Source organism: Bos taurus, chromosome 8 (genome assembly GCF_002263795.3).
Source record: "Bos taurus isolate L1 Dominette 01449 registration number 42190680 breed Hereford chromosome 8, ARS-UCD2.0, whole genome shotgun sequence".
NCBI classification, from domain to species: domain Eukaryota; kingdom Metazoa; phylum Chordata; class Mammalia; order Artiodactyla; family Bovidae; genus Bos; species Bos taurus.
The window spans coordinates 36,441,412-36,459,879 of NC_037335.1; the positions used below are offsets into that span (position 1 = coordinate 36,441,412).

General features: G+C 36.5%; 1 protein-coding gene across 21 annotated transcripts in view; it reads left to right on the forward strand.

The window, feature by feature from the left end:
• Window positions 1-18,468, forward strand: part of PTPRD (protein tyrosine phosphatase receptor type D) — a 2,536,342-nt gene that overhangs the window by 2,374,007 nt on the left and 143,867 nt on the right. For 13 of the 21 annotated variants that reach the window (XM_059889411.1, XM_059889419.1, XM_059889413.1 and 10 more), the window contains 2 exons: window positions 3,020-3,229; window positions 14,066-14,226. In XM_059889411.1, coding sequence (XP_059745394.1) covers window positions 3,020-3,229; window positions 14,066-14,226 — 371 coding nt within the window. The remainder of the gene's footprint in view (window positions 1-3,019; window positions 3,230-14,065; window positions 14,227-18,468) is intronic. The other 8 variants (XM_059889414.1, XM_059889415.1, XM_059889418.1 and 5 more) reach the window with 1 other exon arrangement.

Sequence of the window (18,468 nt, forward strand, 5' to 3'; positions counted from 1 at the left end):
TTCTGATAAAAAACTAAAGCCCTTGATACATCTTCTGGAATTACCTCCAGTACATCTTGTAACTATTGTGGAGGGAACAAATGAAAGTAGGCTATGGCCTCACTTTGTGCTTACTCATCCAGGTTCTGATTCCTACAGACAGGGTTTTTTTTCCCCTACCATGGATAATAAAAGCATTGTAGTAATTTTATCTATAGCTTGGTACTGCCAGGTTTGACAAAGCTGTGTTCCTCTCTTAAATGTATTTGACCAAGTGATTTTTTAGAAAGGCCTATAATTCAAATCACTGAAACCCTATCATCGAATAGAATGGTGGCCTAAGGGGATTTCCACATGTGTGCTTCACATCGAGGCCCAAGAAAAATAGCAAGAGGCTTTCTAAACACAGTCACTCTCAGTATTGTCTTCTGAGCTCATTTATCCTTTGTCTGGGGATAATCTTCACATAATAAATTCATAGACTGGAAGTCTTAGTTGTCAAGGTCAGACTGGGCAGAGCAGACCTTGATAGTCAAAATGAATTTTGGACAGAATGACTCCTAAAAATGTTAGTTATATTTAATTCAGGGCAAGTCTTGTAATATATCATAAGCTTTCATCGCATTGTACTTCAAAGGCTTGCTATAAAATAATGTGGTCATTTGTGGTTGTAACTTGAACATATTGGCTCACTCATGTCATCTGAGCACACTTGACCCATTTAAAGTATAACACAGGAAGCATCCCACAGAGATTAGGGCAGCCTAAGGTTCCAGGTTTGACCTTAGGGAATGGCAGCATTGGGTCTAAGGAGGACCAAAACACTGAAATATTTTAAGGTACTTCCTGTAAGTCTTCTAAAGAAACCCCAGCAAAAGGTACTCACTCATGACAGTGATATGGATGAATTATGACAGTTGCCTACATCTGAAGTATGAATAAAATCAAGGTAGGGTTTGATCAGTGAAGTAGAAGAGGGGACACAGTTGCATAAACAACTGATGGTAAATGTTTCTGATTAACCAACTTCAAAAAGCTTTTCAGCTCATCTGTACTGCATTTGTCCTTCTCAAAGTAGAGGCCCTTCATCTCCTACATATCAACAAGAACCTATGTAGTGACTTTTCAAGTATATATTAAACATTTACATAAGAATTTTAAAAAATATTTAAAGAATCCAGAAAAAAAAGAAAGTATGCATTTTTCTGTGTTAATGAAAGCAGATACACAAAAATCATATATTTAAGTATAGACTCAGTTAAAACAATTAAGAGTAGTAATTTAGCCTAATGTTGCATTTGTGTTTCTTTTATATTGTGCAGCCTCCAACTAAACAAAAATATGGTTGTAAAAAATTTCTTACAAATAATTTCTTTGTACCAATTGAATCCAATATTATTACTTTCTATTGTGCCTCAGTTTCCTCATTTATATAGAGGTAATAATAATCTATCTTATAGAGTTTTTATGAGTAAATGAAATACGCTATGTTTAGTCTCTTGAGAATGGTGCCTGGCACCTAGTAAATGCTTAACAAATACAATTGTTATTGCCATTATCATTATTATAAGAAAACCTAAATTTGACAACAGGATTGAAAGATAGTGCTATATTTCTAGACTAGCTTTATTTTAGGCCAGCTGGTCCATAACTGATCAGTCTATCTGAATTTATCATCAGATGGTCCAATTTTACTTAAGAAGTCTACTGTGGTTTTCATAAAAGAGCTTACATATTAAATAATTTTAATTGTATCAATAAACTCAAATTTTAACAGATTTGAGAACATTATAAATTAAATATTCAATAACATGGGCACAAATTATATATATAACCAAAAGAGTAACTTTTACATTTTTAGATTATAATTTTGACCAGCTTAGCGCATTTACAACTTTGCGTTAGAGACAAGTTTACCATCAGGTTCCTAACAGAAGCTCTTGGTATTTGCGTGTGTATAGTCTGCAGCTGTTACTATTTCAGAAGCCTGGCCTTCATTGTGTAAGGTCTCAGATACACAGTCTTCTCTATAGAGGTAGTAAAATAAATCAGCATTCTTTCAAAAAAACATTTAAGTTGCCTCTCATATTCAAAGGCATCTCAGACTGCTATAAACTTTCCCTAAGCCCTATAAAATATCAATATTTAATGGGAGCAGAGAGAACTTAGTCATCCTGTTGAAATTGTCATATCATTAACATGATTTTCTCCAAATAGTGACTGCAAAAACAATAGAGTGTCAAACCATAATTTGTACTTTTTTGTTCCTTTTCAAAATACATGAAGGATTTGTGTATATGCATGTTTATGTTTGTTTTGTTCTGGGTAATATAATTATTTTATCTCTAACCTGCCTTTATCACCTAGCTAGATAATTTAACATCTCCAGAGAGCTGTTAGCTCTGAAAAAACTTGCTGTCATGATAAATGCAAGGAATTGTACCCTAAATGGTTAATCAAGGAGACAAGTCAAGCCAAAAATTGTTAAATGACAATGTCTGTTTAAAACGTTAATTAAAAATTGGTCATCAAAGTCTATTTTATGCTTATTTGAGGGACTATACATCATACAAATTATGTCATTACTAAAAGCAATCTAACATGGTACTAATCTCTTCAAAATGTTGGTCTTTGACTTTATCTGAGGTTAGTACTTGTTTAATAAATCACAGTGATAAAGCCTGCATGACAGGCTTTTGTGAATCAAACTGACTTTTTTTCCATAGACAAGTTGTAATGCTTTCTTGTCCCTTGAAAGGATTTCATTAGAGTGGACAATGATGTGAGCTACCAGTAATGGATCTAATTGTGCTGTGTTTATAGCCTGAGCCTTGCAACTGCAATCCAGTGTCTTACCTTACCAGCAGGGCAGGCGTTTGGAAGGCAGACTTAGATTTAGTAATGCTGACACGCATGAGAAGTGGACACATTGTATTTGGGTGGTTCCCAGCCCTGAATTAATTTCCCTTATTAAACTGTCATTAAGTTGGGTTATTGTTGTTTACATTTCTTTCTCTGTTTCCCACTTTTTTTCTTTAAGTTGCTTAAAGAGATATCTAGGAAACGCAGAAGCCTCCGTCATGGAAGAGAAGTTGAATTAAAGCCATATATTGCCGCTCATTTTGATGTCCTTCCCACCGAGTTCACCCTGGGGGATGACAAACATTATGGTGGATTTACAAACAAGCAACTCCAAAGTGGTCAAGAATATGTCTTCTTCGTGTTAGCAGTGATGGAACACGCAGAGTCTGTAAGTGAAATGTGATGGCGTCCATCTTATTTTCTATGGTATTCTTAAATACGTTTTTTACCAGAATGTGGGGATATGGAGCTCCATGCATCCTAATTGTTTCTCGTGAGATGTAACTTAAATGTAGTAACAGGCTGTCTACTCTTTGAATGTTGCTGAGTAATCTGATTGTGATTTCATTACAAATAACGCTGTGTCTCTAATCACAGGACATTTAGTGGCTTTCTAGTTTATGAAGTCCAGATCAATAGTGCATGGTGCTGTTTGTTTCTTGTTTGTTTTTTTCTTCTTCTGGCATTTGTATCTCTTAATCCAAGACCCCCATCTTGCCGCAAATGCCTTCTCACTCTCCACTGGTAACCCCTAGTCTGTTCTTTATATCTGTGAGTCTGTTTCTGTTTTGTTTCATTAACTTGTTTTACTATTTTAGAATCTTCATGTAAGTGATATCATATGGTATTTGTCTTTTTCTTTCTGACTTATTTCACTAAGCATGATTCTTCCTAGGGTCATCCATGTTGTTTAAAATGGATTCATTTTTTATGACTGAGTAATATTCCATTATATATATATATTTATGTATGTGTGTATATATACATATATACACACACACACATATGTGTATATATGTAGATCATATTTTCTTGACTCATTCACCTGTAATGATTAGAGATGTTGAGCATCCCTTCATGTGACTGTTGTCTGTATGTCTTCTTTCAAAACCGTGTCTATTTAGGTATTCTGCTCATTTTTAACATGATTATCTTTTTTTTTTTTTAATACTGAGTTGTATGAGCTGTTTATATTTTGGATAAGGTGAGGTGAGGTAAAAGTCGTTCAGTCCTGTCCAGCTTTTTGCAATCGCATGGACTGTAGCCTGCCAGGCTCCTCTGTACATGGAATTCTCCAGGCAAGAATACTGGAGTGGGTTGCCATTCTCTTCTCCAGGGAATCTTCCCTACGCAGGGATCAAACCCAGGTCTCCCACATTGCAGGCAAATTCTTTACCAGGGAAGCCCTGTATTTTGGATACTAAGTAGTTAGCAGTCTTGTCATTTGCAAATATTTTTCTCTCTTTCAGTAGGTTATCTTGTTTTGTTGATGGATGTCTTTGCTGTGCAAAGTTTAATTAGGTCCTTTTTTTCCTTTTTTATTTCTTTGGCCTTAAGAGATTAAAAAAAAGATATGATTTGTGTATTTCCTGCCTATATTCTCTTCTAGGAGTTTTCTGGTTTCAGGTCTTACATTTAGGTCCTTAATCAATTTTAAGATTATTTTGGATACAGTAAGGGAGGGAATAAGTGAGGGAATGTTCTAATCTCATTCATTTATATGTAATTGTCTAGCTTTCCTGGAAAATCCTATGGATAGAGGAGCCTGGTGGGCTGCAGTCCATGGGGTCGCTCAGAGTCGGACACGACTGAGCGACTTCACTTTCATTTTTCACTTTCATGCGTTGGAGAAGGCAATGGCACCCCACTCCAGTGTTCTTGCCTGGAGAATCCCAGGGACCGGGGAGCCTGGTGGGCTGCCGTCTATGGGGTCACACAGAGTCGGACACGACTGAAGCGACTTAGCAGCAGCAGCAGCAGCTGTCCCAGCACTACTTATTGAAAAGACTATCTTTTCTCCATTATATATTCTCACTTCTGTGGTAAAATAGTTTACCACAGGTGCATGGACTTATTTCTCGAGTCTGTTTTCTTTTCCATTGATCTATTAGTCTGTTTTTCTGCCAATACCATGAGATTTTGATTACTACAGCTTTATAATGTAGTCTGAAGTCAAGGAGCATGATTCATCTAGCTTTGTTCTTTTTTTTTTTCTCAATATCGTTTTGGCTTTTCAGAATCTTTTGTCGTTTCATATAAATTTTAGGGTTATTTGGTTTTGGATCTGTGAAAAACGCCATGGGTAATTTGATAGGATTTGCATTAAGTCTGTGGATTACCTTCAGTAGTTTGGACATTTTATAATATTAGTTCTTCCAATCCTAGGACATGTGACATCATCCCAATTCTTTTTATCATTTTCAAATTCTTTCATCAGTGTTTTATAGTATAGGTCTTCAGAGTATAGGTCCTTCACCTCCTTGGTTAAGTTTATTCCTAGGTTTTATATTCTTTCTGATGCAGTTTTAAACAGGATTGTTTTCTTGCTTTCTCTGATAGTTCATTATTTGTATATAGAAGAGCAACAAATTTCTGTATATTAATTTTGTATCCTGCAAATTTATTGAATTCATTTACTACTAATAATATTTTTAGTTGAGACATGAGGGTTTTCTATATATACTATAATATCATCTAATATAGTGACAGTTTTACTTCTTCCTTTTCAATTTGGATGCCTTTTATAGGAATCTTAATGTGACACACGTCTGGATAGAAAGGTGACAGCTATCATTGCTCATCTCTTTTCTCATTGCTTATCCTCTTAAACTGACTGTTCTCAAATATGTGTGTGTGTGTGTGTGTGTGTGTATTTAAAACTAGGTATGTTGTTGCAAAATACCTAATAGACCTTAGCCTGTGTGATTACAATAGGAACTAACAAACTCTGAGATTAAACATAGTATATTTCCAAGTATTTGAAAAGATCCACTAAGAGGGGAGTGGTGATCATATGTATTTTATTCTCCTAGAACAGCCAGTGGGCCCATGGTGCTTTCTGCCCAGATTCAAGGGAAGTTCTTTCTAGGAAAAGGCAAGCATAGCCTGTATCTTAAATTATAGCAATTTACCAGTGACTTTATCAGTGAAAAGCCAAGGAAGTTAGAAAATAATTCAATAAAATAGAGGATTCCCAAGATGCTCTAAATAACGAGTTGTCTTCTTTTATGTAATCCATCTTGCTCTTACGTTGTTTTGTGCTTCAGTTGCTGTGAATGTTAAAAAGACAGAGAGAGAGGGCGAGAATGTAGATGCGAGGGAGGTAGATTTTGAAGTGGCTGGTCACATTAACATTTAATGTATATATTCTAAACTATATCTTCTTTGGGGGCCTAAAACTGACAGGTATGGCAATTAGGTAGAGCCAGGCCCTTGCCCTCTGTAGGAAGTCTAAGATATATCAAAGATTTCTCCACATCAGGTATTAGCATATACAGTGGGGCTTCTCTTCAAATGACTGAAGGAATTCCCTCGTGGAAAATCAAAACACAAAGGCAGCCTTTCTGCCTGGTTTACCTTTGTACGCAGGGTGTCACTTGAAAACAAAGTGACAGGCTTCCTGGAATTTTAATGTACGGATACGCTTTCTCTTTCTAGTTGAAGGTTTTCAGTCACAGCATCAAGGGCATGGGATGCTGGAATCATATTCTTTTTTAAAATTATTTTCTTTAAATAGCTCTAGGACATTTCCTAAAGCAAGTTCAGAGCATTGAGGTAGATCAGAGACTCCAGTGAAAAGGAAGTTCACCAGATCATGCACTGTCAGAGACTCTTGTTTCTAATGTCTCCCAAATGTTTCTACTAGTATTGGAAATTATCACCATATGAATAAATTTTATAATTAGCATTTCTTTCCAAATATAAGTTGTCTAAATTGCCCCTTTCTTCATCATCTTTTTCTACATCACTTTCAAAACTAACAGTATTTCCTTTGTTTTCTATGTTTTCATGTCAGCATTTATTAGAAGAGACTTGCATTCAACTAATATAATGCTCTTGTAGTGATACAGTCTTTTGTAAACTCCAGATTTCCATAAGTGATGAAAGGATGGGATAGTAATTTGGATACAGAAAATATCTACCTTCCCACCAGTGACGTGAGCTGTCCCCCAATTAACTGCCTCATTAAGAGTATCAAAGGACTGGTTTAGAATGACTAACATGTAGCCTTTTCCATTACCCCCACATACTGAACAAATCTGCTTTTCATACGATTGGTATAATTTTACATTTTTCTTTTAATTTTCACATGTCTCTTGTTTCCTGGTTTGGGTTGGAAGTCAATGCACTTTGGGAAAAATCTCTGGTTAGATTTCTGTCTTGACTAATCAAGATTATTAACTCAAAGGCTCTTGGTAGAGAAGTTCACATCACAGAGTTTTGCTTACTTCAGTCTCCCAAATAGTTTGAATGTGACCTACAGAATAGGGGAAAATTTAAAGCAAAACGATTATATAAAGAGTCATGTTTCTTGGATATAGAATGTATTTGCCAAGTCCTTTGTATAAATCCTTATACTGTACATATCTTTCCTTTTTTATCTACTTCTAAGAAGGTTTGGAATATATTGAGTTTTTAATCTTTTGAGGCCAATGGAAAATCTGAAACTCAAGTCAATCTTTTTCTTGGACATATTGAGGAAAATGGGAAAGGAGACTAGCATATATGCATTTAGTGGGCATGTATTCTCCAGAATGACTGCTGAGCTTGTCCTACTTAAATTCAGAATATATGCCCTACTTTTTTAAAAATGCAGACTGAAAATAAGTATATTTACTGATCATGGAAAAATAAGTACACTGTCTCATGTTTTAATAATGTCAGTCATTTGACAAAAATGAGCATTTTATTCAACAAAGATTTTCTGGGAACCCACTAAATGCAAAAGTTCTGTACTGGCTGCTTTAAGCATACAAACAAAAACTGTATCTAAATCTGTACCTTCAAGGAGTTTATAGTTTCATTAAAGAAAATAATGCATATACACAGATCAAAACACAATAGAGTTTGACCACTACCATTAAAAAACAAATAGGACTACCTCAAATTGTTAAAAGTACTTTACTTATGTTTTGTGAAATGACTGATTATTTCCAGTTAAGGAGAGAGAGCTTCAACGGAGACAAAATTTAAATGAGGTGTTGAAGATGAGTTGAATTTCAGGAGCTAAATGTTATGGAACTGGAGACAGCAAAGAGAAAATAGAGCATTTTGGTAGAAGTAGCAAGACGTCTATTTTTATAGAATATGTTAAAGCAAGAGAGTTCCAGAAAAACATCTATTTCTGCTTTATTGACTATGCCAAAACCTTTGACTGTGTGGATCACAATACACTGTGGAAAATTCTGAAAGAGATGGGAATACCAGACCACCTGACCTGCCTCTTGAGAAACCTGTATGCAGGTCAGGAAGCAACAGTCAGAACTGGACATGGAACAGACTGGTTCCAAATAGGAAAAGGAGTACGTCAAGGCTGTATATTGTCACCCTGCTTATTCAACTTATATGCAGAGAAATGCTGCATCATGAGAAACTCTGGGCTGGATGAAACACACGCTGGAATCAAGATTGGGGGGAGAAATATCAATAACCTCAGATATGCAGATGATACCACCCTTATGGCAGCAAGTGAGGAAGAACTAAAGAGCCTCTTGATGAAAGTGAAAGAGGACAGTGAAAAAGCTGGCTTAAAGCTCCACATTCAGAAAACTAAGATCATGGCATCTGGTCCCATCACTTTATGGCAAATAGATGGGGAAACAGTGGCTGACTTTATTTTTGGGGGCTCCAAAATCACTGCAGATGGTGATTGCAGCCATGAAATTAAAAGATGCTTACACCTTGGAAGGAAAGTCATTACCAACCTAGATAGCATATTAAAAGGCAGAGACTTTACTTTGCCAACAAAGGTCCATCTAGTCAAGGCTATGGTTTTTCCAGTAGTTATGTGTGGGTGCGAGAGTTGGACTGTGAAGAAAGCTGAACACTGAAGAATTGATGCTTTTGAACTGTGGTGTTGGAGAAGACTCTTGAGAGTCCCTTGGAATGCAAGGAGATCCAACCAGTCCATCCTGAGGGAGATCAGTCCTGGGTGTTCATTGGAAGGACTGATGCTGAAGCTGAAACTCCAGTACTTTGGCCACCTGATGCAAAGAGCTGACTCATTTGAAAGGACCCTGATGCTGGGAAAGACTGAGGGCAGGAGGAGAAGGTGACCACAGAGGGTGAGGTGATTGGATGGCATCACCAACTGAATGGACATGAGTTTGGGTAAACTCTGGGAGTTGGTGTTGGACAGGGAGGCCTAGCATGCTGCGGTTCATGGGGTCACAGAGAGCCAGACACGACTGAATGACTGAAGTGAACTGAACTGATGTTCTATGTGGTAAAGTTAAAAAAAAAAAAATTGTGGAGGCCCTTAAGACTAATGCTAAGATATCTGATTTTTATTTAGGAATCACCAGAGAGCCTCCTGAAGGTTTTACAGCTGCAGTTTAGCATAATAGCTCTAGTAGCAGTAGAGACTTCTAATGGAAAGAACTTGGTACGGTTTGGGTGAACATGAATGAGATAATGAGAAAAGTGGTACTATGCCAATGGAAGGACAACCTGAGGGCTGAGACTGGAGGGAACTGATGAGATAAAATCATTAAGTTATCATTCCTAGATGTTGAGAAGAAAGAGAAATTAGCAAGTCAAAAGGAGGGTATATCTGGAAAGCAGAAAAATAACCTGAAGTTCTTAATTTGAGGATAGATTTAGGAATCTCTAGGAATTGAATTTGGAAATGAAGGTGGGACTTAGCAGAGTTACTAAGTTCAGGACCATTAATGGGGAAGTGATCTACCTGGTGGTTGGAAGTTAAAGCTTAGGGTCACCTTGCTACACAGGAGTGAAAAAGAGATGGCAGAGAATAGAATTTAAGAATACTGGCTCATAAGATGGATTCAGAAACAGTTAACAAGACATAGTCAGTTGGAAAGATCAGGAAGGATCTGTTGAGTATAGAATTAGAACCAAAAGAGAGCGTTTTTATTTTTTTTAATTCTAGAATAGCTAATTTACAGTGTGTTAGTTTCAGTTGTATAGCAAAGTGATTCTGTTGTACATACCTACGCGTATCTATTCCAGTTCGGATTATTTTCCCTTATAGATTAGCACAAGATATTGAGTAGAGTTCCCAGTCTTTGTTGGTTATCTATTTTATATACAGTAGTCCCTAACTAATTTATCCGTCTCCTGCTTCTTTCCCCTTTGGTAACCGTAGGTTTTTTTCTATGCCTGTGAGTCTATTTCTGTTTTCTAAATAGGGTCATTTGTATAATTTTTTTTTAATTAGCTTCCACATATGGAGTGTTATGATATTTGTCTTTCTCTTTCCAACTTTCTTCGATCAGTATAATCTCTAGGTCCAGCCATTTTGCTGCAAATGGCATTATTTTGATCTTTTTTATGCGTGAGTAATATTTTGACGTGTGTATATATGTATTCTTTATTAATTTATCCAGCAACGTTTAAGTTACTCACATGTCTTGGCTATTGTAAATAGTGCTGCAGTAGACATTGCCATGTATGTAATTTTTTGAATTATACTTTTCTCTGGATAAATGTCTTAGAGTAGGGTCACTGTGTTATATGGTAGTTCTATTCTCAGTTTTTTAAGGCCCCTCCACAGTTCTGTTCTCCACTGGCTGCAGTTGACGTGCTCACCGACCAGTACAGGAGTGTTTGTTTATTTGTAGACTTTTTGGTGATGGCCATTCTGATTGGTGTGAGGTGGATACCTCATTCTAGTTAAGATTTGTCTCTAATAATTAGCACTGTTGAGCATTTTTTTTCATGTGCCACTTCGCCATCTGTATGTCTTCTTTGGGGAAATGTCTATTTGAATCTTCTGCCCTTTTTTAATTGGGTTGTTTGTTTCTTTGATATCAAGCTGTATCAACTGTTTAATTTGGAAGTTAATCCCTTGTCAGTCAGAAAGGAAAAAGTTTTTTAAAAAGGCTTGGTCAACTGTGGCTAATCTGGAAAAGGTGTCTGGATGTGTAAGAACTGTATAAGGTGAGATTAGCAAATGAGAAAATAGGATCAGTGGTGGTGCTCGAGTGAGAAGAGGAGAAACAGGTTTTCTTTTTAATTGAAATAATAGTTGATTTACAATGTTGTATTAATTTCTGCTGTACAGCTAGTACCTCAGTTACATAATATATATATACATATACATGTGTGTATATATATAGAGAGAGAGAGAGAAAGAGAGAGAGAGAGTTGTTGATTAGTTGCTGAGTCATGTCTAACCCTTTGTGATCCTATGGACTCTAGCCTGCCAGGCTCCTCTGTCCATGGGATTTCTGGAGTAGGTTGCCATCTCCTTCTCCAGGGCATCTTCCCAACCCAGAATTGAACCTGCGTCTCTTGCAATGGCAGTTGTGAGTGTGTATATATGTATATACATAAACATATGTAGGTACATTCTGTTTCATTTTGGTTTATCCCAGGAGATTGAATATAGTTCCCGGCTATATACAGTAAGACCTTATTGTCTATCCATTCTAAATGTAATAGTTTGCATCTACTAACCCCAAACTCCCCATCCAACCCTCCTCTCCTCCCCTTGGTAACACAAATCTGTTCTCTGTGTCTGTGAATCCATTTCTGCTTCAAAGATAGATTGATTTGTGTCATATTTTGGGTTCCCCATGTAAGTGTTATCATATGGTAACACTTTGTCGGACTTATTTCACTTAGTATAATAATCTCTAGGTCCCTCTATGTTGCTGAAAATGGCAGTTTCATTCCTTTCTCTGGAGAAGGGCATGGCAACCCACTGCAGTATTCTTGCCTGGCAGATCCCATGGGCAGAGGAGCCTGGTGGGCTACAGTCCATGGGGTTGTAAAGAGTCGGACACGACAGAAGTGACTTAGCACATTCCTTTTTATGGCTGAGTGAGATGGCTGGATGGCATCACCAACTCGATGGACATGAGTTTGGGTGAACTCTGGGAGTTTGTGATGGACAGGGAGGCCTGGCATGCTGTGATTCATGGGGTTGCAGAGAGTCAGACACGACTGAACGACTGAACTGAATATTCCATTATACATGTACCATTTCTTCTGTACCCATTCGTCTGTTGATGGACATTAGGCTGTTTGTTTCCATGTTTTGGCTATTGTGAATAGTGCTGCTGTGGACACTGGGGTGCATGTGTCTTTGCAATAGTTTTTTTCTGAATATGAAGAAGTGGGACTGCTGGATCATATAGTAATTCTATTTTTAGTTTTCTATGGAACCACCTTACTGTTTTCCATAGTGACTACTCCAGTCCACATTCCCACCAACAGTGTAAGAGGGTTCCCCTTTTCCACACCCTTTCCAGCATTCATTATTTGTAGATTTTTTTGATGATGGCCATTCCGATCAGTGTGAGGTGATAGCTCATTGTAGTTTTGACTTGCATTTCTCCAATAATTAGTGATGTTGAGCATCCTTTCACGTGCCTGTTGGTCATCTGTATGTCTTCTTTGGAGAAATGTCTATTTAGGTCTTCTGCCCATTTGTTTATTGGGTTGTTTCTTTTTGAGCTGTATGAGCTGTTAGATTATTCTTAAGATGTGGGGCAGCTCATGACTGTGGACTGGTCTCTATTGGAAAAGACAGTATTTTAAAGAGGGGCAGAATCAAGAGAATTTTCTTCTAAGATAATCTAAAATAGGACAGAACAAAACTAGATATTAGAGAAGCAGAATTTATGTATATTCAGTCCCTTCCTTCACCAAGTAATTTTTTTGCATATATCTTTCCAATGGTACTGAGGACTAATTGCCAAATATAGTGGTACATATTTAAAATGTACACTGTGATGATTTTATATATTGATTTATATATACACACTGTGAATGATTACCAAGATCAAGATAAGTAACTCCCTTGTGTGTATGGTGAGAAAGTTTAAGATCTACTCTCAGTAACTTTTAGGTATATGATACTGTGTTCTTTACTATAGTCACCTTACTGCACAGTAGATCCTCAGAACTCTCATATTGTAATGTGTATTTCTCTGGCTGGCTGGCTTATTGTACTTAGCATAATACCCTGCAGATTCATCCCTGTCGTTGAAGATCTTGGCAGGATTTTCTCCTTTTGATGGCCAAGTAATATCCCATTGTGTACATATGTATATCTGTGTATACGTAATCACATTTTATTTGTCCGTTCATCCAAAAGAAACTTTTAAGTTGCTTCCATGTGTTAGATACTGTGAGTGTATTGCAGAGAACACAAGTATGCAGATATCTCTTTGAGACAGTGATTTCATTTTCTTTAGATATAAACCTAGGAGTGGGATTGCTGGGTTATATGGTAGTTTTATTTTTAACATTTGGAGGAACCAAGAACTACTTTCTATAAGAGCTGTGCCAATTTACATTCGCCTCAGCAGTGTATAAGGTTTTCTTTTCTCTTTATCAGTTTTCTATTGGGACTAATCATATCAACCTCTGAGCAGTACTGTAATAAAATTATATAGAAACTGCTAAATCCTTTTAAGTCCTCAAAATTTTATGTTCTAGAAAGCCATATTATCACTTTCATATATCTTTCATCTATATAATTTGATCACTGAACTTTTCTTTTGACGTTTTAGACTTTAATGTGCAATACTTAAGACTGCACATATAAATATTATATATAGTATATAATGTATAATATATATTTCATAATATAATATTTAATGAAATACTTATATTTTGCTATATAAGTAAGTATTTACTGAGTGATTATATCTTGAGTTGGAACTATATATTTTTATTTTTCATATTGTATGTAATACATTGGCACAATGTAAGTTGCTCATTGAATATTTTGTGATTGGTTAATTTACTGGTACTTACACTTCATAAGATCGTTTACTATTCCAATATATAGATCCCAGTGAAAAGGTATCTATGAAAATGAATACTATCAAAAATTATTTCATTATGAAATAACTTTATAAAGAAATTTAGATTGCAAAACCTTTTTTCTTCCTTTCCCTCCACCTTTTACATAGTTTAAAACTACTATCATCAAATCCATAATGTCTTGAATCTTTGCTTCTTCTAATGCTAAAGACACTGTCTAGAAAGTCATTATTTTATAACTAACATAGACTCTGTTTTTCCTCAGAAGATGTATGCAACCAGCCCTTACTCTGATCCTGTTGTGTCAATGGATTTGGATCCACAGCCAATCACAGATGAAGAAGAAGGCTTGATTTGGGTTGTAGGTCCTGTGCTCGCAGTGGTCTTTATCATCTGCATTGTCATAGCTATTCTTCTTTATAAAAGGTAGGTTTGCCCTACGCCTCTGTTGCAGTCTTGGGGGCTGCCTTGTTTTTAAGGACTTTATCATCCTTCCATGGTCATTATGTGGTTGATCTTGGTAAAAATATTTCCAGTAATCACTGGGGGGAGAAATGTATCCATTAGTGTTAGAACAAACTATAAGGACTGAGCTCATTCAGTGTGTGGTATAGACTCTGTTGCCCAGCAGGCATAGATCCAATCTCCATCTTCTGAGGTGCTTACACAGTATGAGTTCTTTGCATGACAGTTGAGACGTTGTTACATTCGCAAGCAGATAATCCAAAGCAAATTAGATCATTAATTGCTCCATACCAGTACTATACTATTAAACTTGCCCGAGTACTGAGATTTTGTTCTGTAGCTATTTCTCAAAATTTAGCAAAAGTAGCTAAAAATTGAAGATCAAAGAAAGAAAAGAGAGGAAGAAGATGAACTTTTTTTCCCTTTCCCATTTTTGTTCTAATGCTTATTGCACATCTTCAGTATTGAATTCTCATCTGTGTCCAAGAGGAAATCCAAGGTACCATTTTCCTTCTTAGTGTCTTTGACTACAGGTGGGATGCAAATAATCCACACTAACCCATATTTTCTATTGTGCTGTTTTGTCCATCCTATATCTGTCTCCATTACATGTAAGATTTTGTCCCCTAGGTCCCTGCTTAGTTGGATAGAAAACACAGTAATTATTTTTCCTCTAACTTCTTCCTGAACTAAAAAAATATAATATTCAAAGTGACTGAATTACCTTCCTTTATATCAGTTTTTCTTCCAATCCAAATTGTACTTTCATGCAATTCAATCTGTGTTCCTGCTGTCCTTTGTAGTGTGTCATCTTTTAGAACGCTACTGTGAAGGTACTCTCTTCCTTCTACTGCAAGATAATTTCTCTTTGAGACCTGAGTTTGATTCCTGTGCCAGTAAGATCCCCTGGAGAAGGAAACGACAACCCACTCCAGTATTCTTGCCTGGAGAATGCCTATGGACACAGGAGTCTGGTGGGCTATGGTCCATGGGGTCTCAAGAGTTGGACACGTCTTAGCAACTAAACCACCATCCATCACCATAACCTTGACCTTCAAAATTAGATGAGAATGTCTTCATTTTGATTCTTGCTTACATGTTTAATCTGACAATCTTATCTTCATTATTTCTTTTTCCTACTCCTGTAACTCTTTTCATTGGTTTACATTAATTATTCCTACCTGCATTCCTTTGTTCTCCAAATACATCTTTTTTTCTTTTCCCTAATCTCTTCTCTTGATTCAAAACAGTACTTTTCAAGACACTGCTCCTTTGACTAGCTCTCTTCTGAGGGTGTTTTCCAATCACATTCCAGGGCTGAGAAAAGAAAAAAAAAAAAAGTCAAGTTGAAGAAGTTTACAATCCTAGTGCATTAAATTACCTATCCTCTTTCAGAATTAGACAGAATGAAGATAATCATTATTTTTCCTAATTATTACCATTACTCAATTGTCCACTCCCTACAATGGCTGAAAAAGCAAATGATTGAAGGCCAGAATATCTTAGTTGATGGTTCAGTCACCCCCTTCCAGTCTGTATCTTATCAGTGTGTCTGGTAAGGAGCCTGTTGTATTTGATCACTTGTGTCTTGTGTAAGAGCTAAGGCCTGAAAGCGCAAGGTTCCCACATGCCCCAGAACAGTAAAAGATCCCATGTGAGTCCAGGCAGGCAAGAGCTAGTACCCTTTGCTTCTTATGTACTGCACTTATTACCAAAAGAGAATACAATAAGAAAAAAGTAAAAAATATATGTTTTACAGAAAACGACTATATGTTGACATCCTGCTGTGGGGTCAGAGCAGAAAATTGCTTGTTGACAACTGCGTTTCTAGATGACATCACATGACATTTGTTATTACTCAGAATGAAAAAGATGCTTACTTTTTTAAAGTTGTATTTCATGAGGATCTATCTGGCTATCATTAAGTCATGCCATTTAATAGATATGTGCATGGCCTTGTAAACTAGTTACGTAAATATGGAGAAATAAGATTCTAACTTTGGTAATTAAGTTTTCTTTATCCACGTGTGCTTGAAAAATAACAACTCAGTTTTTAATGTTTCCTAATCCTACAAAAAAGGCATCATATTTAAAGATATTATGGCTATTTAAGTTGCATTTTAGTGTATGCATATGTGAGCATTGTCTAAAGCAATTGTTGGGAAATGCACACACTCAAATGCTAAGTATATTTAGCTAACCATCTGAAAGCCCATGAAGCATTTCTGAAATAGAAATGCTTGCTTCAGCAGTAAAGAACATTCCTGACTTGAAACTCAAGTAGACCCAACAATGTCCCTCCTGATTATCATGAAACAGTTCAAGAGGAAATCTTCTGTAGGCAATGAATAGTGTCTCTAATAGCTTGGAATCTGAGCAAAGAAAATTATATAACAAACACTATACCTCTCTTTTTAGGTGCTTTTCAGTTTATACACAGGTCATTGGTAATCACTCAGAATTGATTATCATCATTACTATTATTAAAGTATTTTACTTTCTGTATGCAAATAGTACTTTAATTAGGGGATGAGTATGTAATACTGCTGACTCACAGTATCTTGATAATCCTGTTGGTAATATACACCTGTTTACAAGACTACCTTTGTTAGGAATAGGTCTATAGCTGTGGATGGTTTGTCCATATGAAAATATAAATCTCACTGAGTTGGTTGAGGAGATTTACTTCTATTAATTATAGTAATATGGAATAGCAGTTATTTTCATTTGCATTCTGTTCATTTGACTTTGTTTTAAATGTGCTAAAACCCATAATACATTGATAATAACAAAACATATCACTGAGGCTTTGTAAGGGTCATAAAGGGCCATCAGAATAGTATTAATGAAATATTTGGTAGGTTTTGCTAATTTTCCTGCACTAAGTTTTTTTTTTTTTTTAATTCTGGACTGTATCTGTGATACATGTGCAGTGATTTAACAGTTTAAACTTCAGAGAGAAGATGAAGCAAAGTTTAGAAAAAAAATAAATTAGGAAGCAGGTAACCTGAGTTCAAGTCCCAGCTTTTAACTAGCGGCTGTAGGGGATAGAAAGTCATGCTAGCACTCCAGGCCCTGGTTTCTTCACTTCTACAACAAGTACATAGATTAGATAATGGACCTTTTTTAAATATGAGAACCTAAAAAGTCAAGTAATAGAATTCACATTGTATTATTTTTCCCTTCAGTGCATGTGTACGTTTTCTAAATGACTCCATGTTGCCCTTCATCTATCTTCCCCTACAAAGAAAAAAGAATTCATAAAGTAATTGAATGTTCTTTGATGTTCATCTACCCTGCACATCTGCTACATCTGCAAGACTTTTCAACCATTACTTCTAAAACTGTTCAGGGATTATTTCTATAGAAAATATTCTTAAAATGTACATCTATGAAAAGCATTTCAAGATGGATAAGTATTTGTTGTATACTATGAAAGGGAAAAAATGGATTAGGATGTTAGAAAGCACTAAGGCACGGTCTAGACCAAATTGTCATTCTTCAGTAGTAATAGTCTAATGTGAGTGGACACTGTAGAGAGTAAATAATTTCCATCCCCACCTCTGATATTCATGTGTGAAGACCATGAGGAAGATGTGACTAAGGTGTAGACCTTTCCTTTTTCTCCTTTTCCCAGATCCCACAGTGGCTCCCTGTGGACTCTACCTCTTTAATCTTCTTTTTGAATATCTTCTTTTTGAATCAGCCCTACATGCATTTCCATGGTATCATCAAGGAAAAAACTAGAGTCCAGACTATTTTGAGATGCTACGAAGAAATAGGCATCTGCACTGGGCTGTGCCTTCTTGCCATTGAGGAGGTCCTTCCGAAAGCCTTCCTACTCATTCCACAGGCACTTGTCTTGACCCAGCAAACTCACTCTCACTCACGCTTTAGCAGCTAAAATCCACTTACTAAATGAAAGCCTTTCTGAGTGTCCACCTCGTGTCCTCTTTCTTTTAGCAGTTAAGGCTGCCTTAGGGTCCCCTTCTCTACGCTTCTAAAGCACTTTCTGCTTATCTTTATCATAGAACCTACCGCATTACTGCCATTGCCCATTTCCATGGCTTTCTGTGCCCTCTAAACTGTAGGTCAAGGACTCCGTCTTATTCCTCATGGTATTTCCTTGTGCCAAGGCAAGTGCATGGCACAGAGGGCTACTGAATAATCAAATTTTTAGTGATAGATACACTTCCCTCCTCT